General features: G+C 39.1%; 1 protein-coding gene across 1 annotated transcript; it reads left to right on the top strand.

Annotated features, from left to right (window-relative positions):
• Nucleotides 1–500: 500 nt before the first annotated feature.
• Nucleotides 501–4,554, top strand: pigv (phosphatidylinositol glycan anchor biosynthesis, class V). The gene is made up of 3 exons (XM_023278409.3): nucleotides 501–874; nucleotides 2,200–3,366; nucleotides 3,453–4,554. The coding sequence occupies exons 1-3, from the start codon at nucleotides 812–814 to the stop codon at nucleotides 3,738–3,740; spliced, it is 1,518 nt and encodes a 505-aa protein (XP_023134177.1). The 5' UTR covers nucleotides 501–811; the 3' UTR covers nucleotides 3,741–4,554.
• The last annotated feature ends 5,292 nt before the right edge of the window (nucleotides 4,555–9,846 follow it).

Raw genomic sequence — 9,846 nt, 5'->3', positions numbered from 1 at the left:
GGTAAGACCCTACATTAACAATAATTATGGAGGTTAACGTGAACAATTAAACCAGATAAATGAATATACAAGAAAATAGTAGTCGTTAGATCTAGATATTGTGGCTTGTACCTTATTGAGACAGAAAATAATGACAATACATATGCATTTAACAGATATCAGATAAACATAAGCACATTCTTTTACACCCATACGAGGCTGTAATTCACAGGCATGAGTAATAAAACAGGAAAGATTAACGTACTTGCGCCACTTGAAATACCAGCTCCATGAGACAGCGTGGAGCGCCACCTGCTGGAGGGGAGATGTACTTACAATATATTTTTAAGAGCGTTAAAATGCCACTGAAGCTGATGTATGGTTGCACACCTTAAGTCAGCAAAAGCTTAACTATTATTCAGAATTGTTAGATTTCTAGAACGTATTTATAGTGTGCGTAGGAAAAAGCAGTGCTCTCATGATGCGGACTCAAGCGCCTTTATTTTGAAACGAGATCCACGGCGACACCGGAAGTCAAAAGTGCTATTCGAACCGAGGTTGCTGTGCGGCAGGGGAAGATATGAGGACAAAGAGACAAAAAGACGCTGCTTGAATACTGGTAGCCATATAATTAAATTAGCATTCACCCTCTTTTACGTCTGTGGAACCAGTTTTAATCGAGAAACGTCCTAGAGCTCTTTAGCCGATCGTGTTTTCCCTCCTAGCTAGCTATGTTGTACAGAAAACACGACGGTGAGCGTCAGCTAGCAGCGGCAGAGCTCATGTCTGTCACAACCGGCTTCCTCACGTTTAGTCCGGCGCACCAGTGACCATGGATGTCCGAGCAGTGCTGGAGTTCGCCACAGTCACCAGAGGTCTCTCTCTGTTTCTGCAGGTGAGTTTAAAGGCTGGCAGTTTGCTCATTAGCATCTGCAGTTCACAGGTCGTTTACCTTCATTCTCCTTGATGTGCAGGTTGAGCCCCAAATTGTGCATCCCCCTTGACAAATTTTGATTTATGATGAGGTTTTATTTGGCTATAAGCTCTTCTGGCTAGAAATGACATACACACGTGACAAAAGATGGTAAGACATTGTGATAGAGATGCTAATGAATTTTATACAGCTGTGCTGTTATTTACGAACAATGTCAGTGTCCAAAATTATTCATACCCTTTCTTTGTAATCATTGTTAAATATCTGATCTTGAGTTTCCTTCACAGATTCTTCATTGGATTCAGGGACTCCAAAACCTTTGTTTTATTTTAAAGATTTCTCGATCACATGGGCTGTATTGTTCAAATGACTGTCTTGATGAAAGGTCCAGTGCTGCCCACAGCTAGGTTTTTTTCTGCAGAATGCCTGATATTTTCTTCACCCATCCATCCATCATCTATACACCACTTAATCCTCATTAGGGTGGGTGGGGGGGTGGACAGGGCTGGAGTCTATCCCAGCTGACTTGGGGTGAAGGCAGGGGACACCCTGGCCAGTCTGTCGCAGGGCTACATATACAGACTAACAATCACACTCGCATTCAGACCTAAGGGCAATTTAGAAAAATCAATTAACCTCAGCATATTTTTGGAATGTGGGAGAAAGCCCACGCATGCACAGGGAGAACATGCAAACTCCATGCAGAAAGATCCCGGGATGCCGGGACGCGAACCAGGGATCGTCTCGCTGCAAGGCGAAAGTGCTAACCACTGCGTGACTGTGCAACCCCTGATGTTTTCTTCCAGAATCTTAATGTTGTTCTCTTCTCTCATGATGCTGTTTACTACAACAAGCTTGTCTGGCTAGCCAAGTACTTGAATAGAGACCTACTGCATCAGCTGTTCTCAGTTTATTGCTGATTTCTCACAGTTTAATGTGTTGTGAATAAATTTGAACATGACAAATGTAGGGGAAAAAACCTAGAAATCATTGAAATTCATCAATATCATCACTAACAGAATGTGTTACTGTTTTTTGCCACTTGTTTGTGTAATTTCCAGCCAGAAGAAACCTATCAGTCAAGTACAAATTCACTTTAAATGAAGTTTTATATGAGTCTGAATAATTTTGGGCTTAACATGTTTGTCACTGTTGACTATTGAATAGTGTACAGGGGAATAAATAACATAAGATGTGGAAAACAGGCAGCATGACTGTACAACTGTAGGATATACAGATGAAGTCCAGCACAATTGATTTTAATAATGCAAAATATTTCTCTCCAGGCTGTCTTGAATGCTGCCATCCCTGACCATGAAGCTGATGCGTTCAGGCCCCCTCGGACAGAGGAGCCCCTGTACTTGGACTCAGTGGTGGAGTGGTTGCTGGGTGGCCTCTCTCACTGGGACGCTGAGCATTTCCTCTTCATCGCCGAAAAAGGATACCTCTACGAGCACAACTTTGCATTTTTCCCCCTCTTCCCCATCGTCCTCCGAGGCCTGGCCGAGACGCTGCTGTGGCCCATGAGCAGCTGGCTGAGCGTGAGGGGGCGGCTGCTGGTGGCGGTGGCTCTGGCCAACAGCGCCCTCTTCCTGCTGAGTGTAGTGGCCCTGCACGCGCTCAGTAGGCTCGTTCTGCAGGACAGGCGCCTCGCTCTGCTCTCCAGCCTGCTCTACTGCATCACGCCCGCCAATGTTTTCATGACTGCTGGATACTCAGAGAGCCTGTTTGCTGCTCTCACTTTTGGCGGCCTGTTCCTCCTGGAGAAAGGATTCACCTTCCGAGCCTGCCTGGCCCTCAGCATCGCCACTGCAGCACGATCCAACGGACTTGTCAACATTGGGTTTCTACTGTATCTTCCATCACTGCACGCCATCTCCCAGATTCGTGTATATCGTGCGACGACGAAAGGCCACACTAAAGTCTTCCACTATATCTGGGTCATCATCTGTCTCCTTCTCACCTCCCTCTTGGGAACCGCAATTATTGCCCTCCCATTCTGTGCTTTCCAGTACTATGGCTACAGGACGTTTTGCACACCGTCCACCTCCTTGGAGCGGATCTCACCTGCTCTTCTGTCGCTGGCTGAACGGAAGGGCTACCGGGTTCCTGACGAAAATGGTCCGCCGCCCCTCTGGTGTATGAGACCTCTCCCGCTGCTTTATTCTCATATCCAGGATGTGTACTGGGACGTGGGCTTCCTCCGTTACTTTGAACTGAAGCAGATACCAAACTTTATCCTGGCTCTGCCTATGGCCACCCTTGGCATAATGGCTGCTTATGCATATTTTCAAGCTAACCCAGAACTGTGCATGAGACTTGGACTTTGGGAGACGAATGCAAACAGAGGACTTGACAAACCAACGCCGGGATTCTTCAACCCCAGGGTGTTTGTGTATGTTGTACATTCTGCGGTGCTCCTTGTGTTTGGAACGTTGTGCATGCATGTACAGGTAAGAAAAGCATCAAATCTTCTGGATTTATCTAACTTTTGAAGAAAAACACATACTTATTCCTCTTTTTTAATCTACATTTATAGGTTCTAACCAGATTTATGGCCTCCTCGTCTCCTGTGCCCTTCTGGATCAGTGCTCACCTGCTCCTCCTCAACGAGCCCCTTCTTCATCGAAGGAAAACATCTAACCCCAATGTACAGATGCAGAGCCATTCCAGAAATGGTTGTAAGCACACACCTCAAAATCCCATCGTTGCACTGCTGCCACATTTTAAAGCCTGTTCTCCCACCACACAGAGCATTCTGGGATACTACCTCTCTTACTGGGTACTGGGCCTTGCACTGCATTGTAATTTCTTGCCATGGACTTGAATTAAGGCACTATTCAAAGGTTTAAATGCCATATTTCTATGTAGGACTGGGTTATATGGCATCATTTTTGAAATTATATGATAAAATTTTTATAGCCCCACCATTTTCTCTTATTCCAGTAATAATAAACTCTTAATTACAGTAAAAACACAAAGGACTCGCAGTTGAAATAAATGTATACATGAATACATCATTTCATCTTCATTTAAAAAAAAAAAACTAAACTCACTACTGTAGAAAAACAAATCCAAAGCAAAGTAAAAAAACAGTTCAATTTCTCATACTATTGTCCGATCCTACATAGACTTTATAATGCAGGATTACATTTTTGAAGCTAATTTATTCACAAGGAGTGAAAAAATTTGATTTGTATATTTTAGTCAGATGTGTTTGTTGTTATTTGAGAACAAACTCAAATGTACAAAACACCTGAAACTCTGCTCAACTCTGTTCGGTTGTAAATTTTGGGAAGACTGTGGTTGTACTTGAAAAGAAAAATATTAATATTTTTATTTCTTGCAGAAGTTTAGAATTTTTATTTACTCAATTTACTGCACTGCACTGCATGTTTGAAATAAAAAAAAATCCAGTTATAGCTTGGGACTTTTAAATGAGAATGGGGGAAAAAAAAGAACCTCAAAGAGCCTCATTTTATTTCCTCAACTTTTAGTTTTTTTTAATGTAAAGATAATTGTTCTTTCTTGAGGCACTGATGTTAAACTTCATGTTGTGTTTCGTTGTAGAAGAAATTTGTTGCCAAAGTTGAAATGGTAAATCAGACTTGAATTTCAAATTAAAGAAAATGTCAAGTAAAGTGAAGTCACAGTTGTTTATTCAGCACTTGTAAAAGCACTGAGCCAAAATACTTTCCAGGGAAAAACTCAGAATTTACTTAAGTTTATTATTATTACATACATTTAATAAAGTAATTTTAATATTAAGATCAAATATATGTGATAAATTAACTAGACAGGACTTCAAATATACAGTTAAGATGTCTTCTTTCTGAGTTTTCTTAAGGAACACATCCTCCGCTGCTCTGTAAGTTTAAAGTTACACTTTATGCTGCTTGCATGTGTCTCTGGAAAGCCAGTAGAGGCTGCTGTTATCCATGGAACAACCTGATGCACCTTTTAATTGAACGTTTCAATGTTTGTCCATGCATGCGTTCATGGAAAAAATGCACTAAGACACCAAAATTAACAATTTAATTGGACTTGACTGGCTATTTGTGTAGTTTCTAAATCTAATTCCAATACAGTTGGAACCCTCATGACTTAATGTGCTTCACAGATGAGCAATGTAGTTAGTTTAAGATGTTATAGGGTCACATTTCTGACTGGCATAAGAAATGGTTTAATTGTCTATGACCAAAAACGTAAAGAATTTCTAGGATTTCTCATTCGTTTAACAGAATAAATAGACTAGAAGTGTAATGAATTAAACAGAAAAACACTTCTAGACATTAATGAGGACCAAACATGGCGAGAACTTGAGTCTTCCCAGCAGCATAACAAGCCTAGAAACACACAATAACGTTGCAGCATGCTGGCCTTGTACTCGAAAACACCTCAAGCTGTGAGCTCATCACCTGTTCACAAGGCCACAAAGTGTTTAACATGGTGCTAAGTGCACTGCAGCCCCCTCAAGTCTTAATTCTCAGCAGCTGATGGTTGAATCTCTGGAGAATTAGTCTCTGCACAGACACATGGAAAACATTCAGACTTTAAATTTTACTTTTTGTCAAGCGTGTGCTTTCAATTCAAGTACATGTGACTGAGGGTTAGTACTACTTTATAATGTTATCAAAACTGAAGCTAGCCTACTCCTTCTAAAGTTAAAGAAAACACAAATACTGATTTCTCCTAGATTGTCCGTAGAAAGTAAGGTGTTTCATGAGTGGTGAATTAATATTATGTGTCATTTTTACCCGAAGTGCATTCACTAATTCACTTACATACTAATACAGCCATCTTACAAAGTGCTTGGAGAGCAACTGGGAACATTTGGGGTTCAACGTCTTGCTCAAGGACACTTTGATGAATGGATGTGAGGAAGTGAACTTTCTTTTTCTGCACTACCTCAAATGTCCTTCATAGTTTACAGGTAAATGTCACAGAAATGTCCTCAACTTCATCCCCTGCCGTTGTTCCCAGGCCTGGACAAAGTCAGTGATGCCCTTGTAGCAAAGCTTTTCTCCATTTTACACAGATGTTCAAGTTCAGCAGGAATCCTATTTTTGCCCAGCCATTTCAGAAACAGTGAAGATGATTTTTATATGAGGCTAAAACTATGATGAAAGTGACATTTCTCAATCCTGGAGTGCCGAGTGTGCACCAGATCTGCTATGAGCCTGTTAAAATCTAAATGAATCAAATTACCACACATTATAGGAGAATTTGGAGGTAATTAAATGCTGTAATAACCCTATAGAATATCCACCATGTTTTAAGGATAAAATAGAAAATCTCCCCCCTGGCTGCTAAACTTCACCAAACTCCCCTTAAATACTGAAGATTTACTGTGGTAGCTACAAAAAGCATAATTTTATAGCTTTCCAGAAGCATTACTTTTTTTTTTAGTTTAGTTGTTTAGCAGATGAAAGAATTTCAATAGCGTTCATTTCTAGTGGAAAAGGTGAAAACTTAGGGAGCAATTTAGCACAAAAAATGATTATGGAACGAGGACGTGAACTCGATAACAGCATTTGGACTATTATAGTAACATAAAAATATCTCAGAGGTTGAAAAGGTAGAAAGAGGTTGCAGTATCCGAAAATGTGAGATCTGTCTAAAACATTTAAGATATTTCTCAATCACAAACCAGGTGAAATGTCATTGTCTATGCACCACCATTGAAACGTTTTGGGGTCAACCAGGCAATTTCATGTTTTCTATGAAAACCCACACTTTTATTCATGTGCTAACATAATTGCACAAGGGTTTTCTAATCATTAATGAGCCTTTCAACACCATTAGCTAACACAATGTAGCATTAGAACACAGGAGTGATGGTTGCTGGAAATGTTCCTCTGTACTCCTGTGTAGATATTCCATTAAAAAATTTCCAGCTAGAATAGTCATTTACCACATTAACAATGTCTAGAGTGTATTTCTGATTAATTTAATGTTATATTCAGTGAAAAAAACTGTTTTTCTTATAAAAATAAGGACATTTCTAAATGACCCCAAACGTTTGAAAGGTAGTGTATATGTAGCAATAAGATAGTTAGCCCTGTTAGAAATATAATACTTATAAGTCTGTTCATGTTTTTGAGTTTGTATCTCTAGAAAAGTTTGTCTCTTGGCTGAGTTTTATTTATTTATTTTTTGCATAGATATTGTACCAGCACCTGAATCACTTCTTCTAAACTGTTTTAGGAGTCTTTCACTCAAATTACCGCTCAACAAAATGATCACTAAAAAATAACACGACCATTTAATAACGGTCCGTGTACGGATCTGGTAATTGGATTTTCCGTTCTGAAACGGGTATTGAAAAACAAAAAACGAGTGGTTATTTGATTTTAGTTTTAAAATACAAAAATTGAAATACAAGGCGTTTTTCTTTTTCATGATCAAAAAGGGATATACGATTTTTTAAAAAATGCTTTGATTTTCGTTTTATATTTAGAATAACAAGAAAGTAAAATCAGTAAGAGACAGAAACGAAAAAAGGTCAGTTTTTTCATTTTCTGAGACCGGAAGTGGTCATCAGCAAGTGTGGAGCCAAACAGAGTACGGTGCATAGACTGTATATACATTTTTTTCGTGAGTTTCCATGGTCAAAATGAGAGATCAGGTGGCTGATCTTAAAATAAATCAATACTGATTTTTTTATAGAGCGTTAAAGTTTTGCGAAGCCATGGGGCGGGACTACTTGATTGACAGTCCGGTCTGGAATGATTGACAGGTCCTATGGAGGAGGAAGCAGAGACTCTACTCTCCTGGTTTGGATTAATTCTGACATAATAACTGTTGGTTTATTTATCAGTGGAGCAGCAGAACATTTTCCACAGACAGTTTTCCTGCCCGTTGGCTTGTTTTAACCAGTTTTCTACCTTCGGCTGATTCTACCAGCAGACACTGAAAGGACTCTGATAGTTTGGTAAGTAAATGTTTATTTTCGTATCGGTGCCGCTTTTAATGCACTTTATATGCAGCTTTAGTGTCAGATATAATGTGTGCCATGCACTCCAGATGTTGGTGGAGTTTTTTTCATTGTGTGTTGACCAGAGAAGAAAGTTAGCATAGTAAATATTAGCTTTAATGTTAGCGATGCTAACCGAGCTAGCTGCTCAATCGTACCCTGAGTAAAGCTAACGTAGCATCAAGCTAATGTGTTGAGTTTCATGTAAACAGCTGAAATGTGTTGTGTTCTTGTAATGTGGTTCATTAAGTTCATAAAACTGTGGCTGGTTGACATTAATGTAACGTTCAGGAAACTTAAATGTGATTAAAACAGTAACGTTAATGTTCTAGTTGTCAGTAATCAGCTTTAATTTGACACTAAAACAGACTCTGATGGTTTTAAATGAAATCAGTTTCATTAATTTGTTGAAAATTGTCTCATTTGTTGTTGTGATGTTGCTGCTGATTCATTAAAAGCAGATAATCCGTGTTGAAGATACGTTTAGTTCTACTATCAGAAGTACAAGAAGGAAAATGGAAGTTTAGTTCTGCTACATCAAAGATTTCAGGATTAAAATAACTAAATGAGTCTTTATGCCTCAAACTTTATTTTTACAATAAAGAAATAATGAAATAATCACAGATAATAAAAATATAAATAGCAGAGAAAACCTGAGAGAATAATTTCCTGAAAAGTCTGTGAAGGAAAAGCAGCTTTTTATCCTGAAAGATCAGAATCAGCTCCAACATCTGCATCTGACAGCATCAAGTCAACCAGAAAGAAAAGAAAAAAGAAAATGACTTCTTTCTGATCACATCTGTTCCGCTGCTCATAGTCTGCTGCTGCTCGCATTCTTTACATTTATAGTCCACTTTTAAAAGTTCAGCAGACAGGTGCTCTGCTTTGGAGTGTGACGATGTCGTGGGTGATGTGGAGAGTGAAGTTTCCGTTTCACCCACAGCATGCTTTAGGGCACCGGGGTCGGACTTGATGTTTGAAATACTGACCGACAGCTCAGATTTAACTGTCTGTAGTTCTGTTTTGATGGGTGTTAAAATTTCACTCAAAGCTGCCAGGAGCTGGGTCTTTAAAATAACCGCCGTCTCGTTACAGAGTGAAAGTAGCAATTCCTCCTTAAGGTCAGAGATTGCAGCATCTGAGGGCCTCTTCAAAAGAAGACGTAGTGGATGAAGGCATTCTGGAGCAGGACCAGAAAGACCACGACCAAGCAGCCTTGAGATCTTAGGCAGCGTCTCCCTCAGGTGGGTGTCAACGGTGTTCACGGTCAGGTCTGTGGTAATCCTGTCAAAAAACAAAACAGAAAAAAATCTAGATTATAAATCAACATGTAACCAAAGCACTCTGTGTATAGCGCCATAGTATAGGATGTAGTTCAGAAAATGTCAAAGTATAGTATACTTTTCAAGAATAACATAGTATGGCCTGTAGTTCATAGTATAGCATGTCGGCAAAAAAACCCAACTGATTATTATGTGGTTCAAAAAGTGCAAAATGATAGGATGTTGCCTAAAATTGTCATGTATGATATGTGGTTCAAAAAATGTCATAGTGCAGTATATTGTGAAAATAGTATGTTTTTCAAGAAAACATCAGAGTATAATATGTCGTCTAAAAAATGCCATAGAATAATATTTCATTGCACAAGTAAAAGTATAGTAATTTTTAAAACTGTTCAAATTCTTATAATATGTTGCTAAAAAACAAAAAAAACTAAAACAAAAAAAGTCATAGTAATATGCCAATTTAAAAAGCCTATAGTATAGAGTGTCGCCCAACAAACGTCATAGTATAGCATGTCGCTCTAGAAACGTCATAGTATAGCATGTCGCTCTAAAAACGTCATAGTATAGCATGTCACCCAAAAAACGTCATAGTATAGCATGTCGTCCAAAAAACATCATGGTATAGCATGTTGCTCTAAAAACATCAGAGTATAGCATGTCGTCCAAAAAAA

This window comes from Amphiprion ocellaris, chromosome 9 (assembly GCF_022539595.1).
Source record: "Amphiprion ocellaris isolate individual 3 ecotype Okinawa chromosome 9, ASM2253959v1, whole genome shotgun sequence".
Classification (NCBI taxonomy): Eukaryota; Metazoa; Chordata; class Actinopteri; family Pomacentridae; genus Amphiprion; species Amphiprion ocellaris.
This window is presented reverse-complemented; position numbering and strand designations above follow the sequence as displayed.

Excerpts from the sequence above, each read along its gene's own strand:
- pigv (XM_023278409.3), top strand. The coding sequence starts at position 812 with ATGGATGTCCGAGCAGTGCTGGAGTTCGCCACAGTCACCAGAGGTCTC. Across the intron at positions 875-2,199 it reads GTCTCTCTCTGTTTCTGCAG|GCTGTCTTGAATGCTGCCAT; the intron begins GTGAGTTTAAAG and ends ATTTCTCTCCAG. Across the intron at positions 3,367-3,452 it reads CGTTGTGCATGCATGTACAG|GTTCTAACCAGATTTATGGC; the intron begins GTAAGAAAAGCA and ends CTACATTTATAG.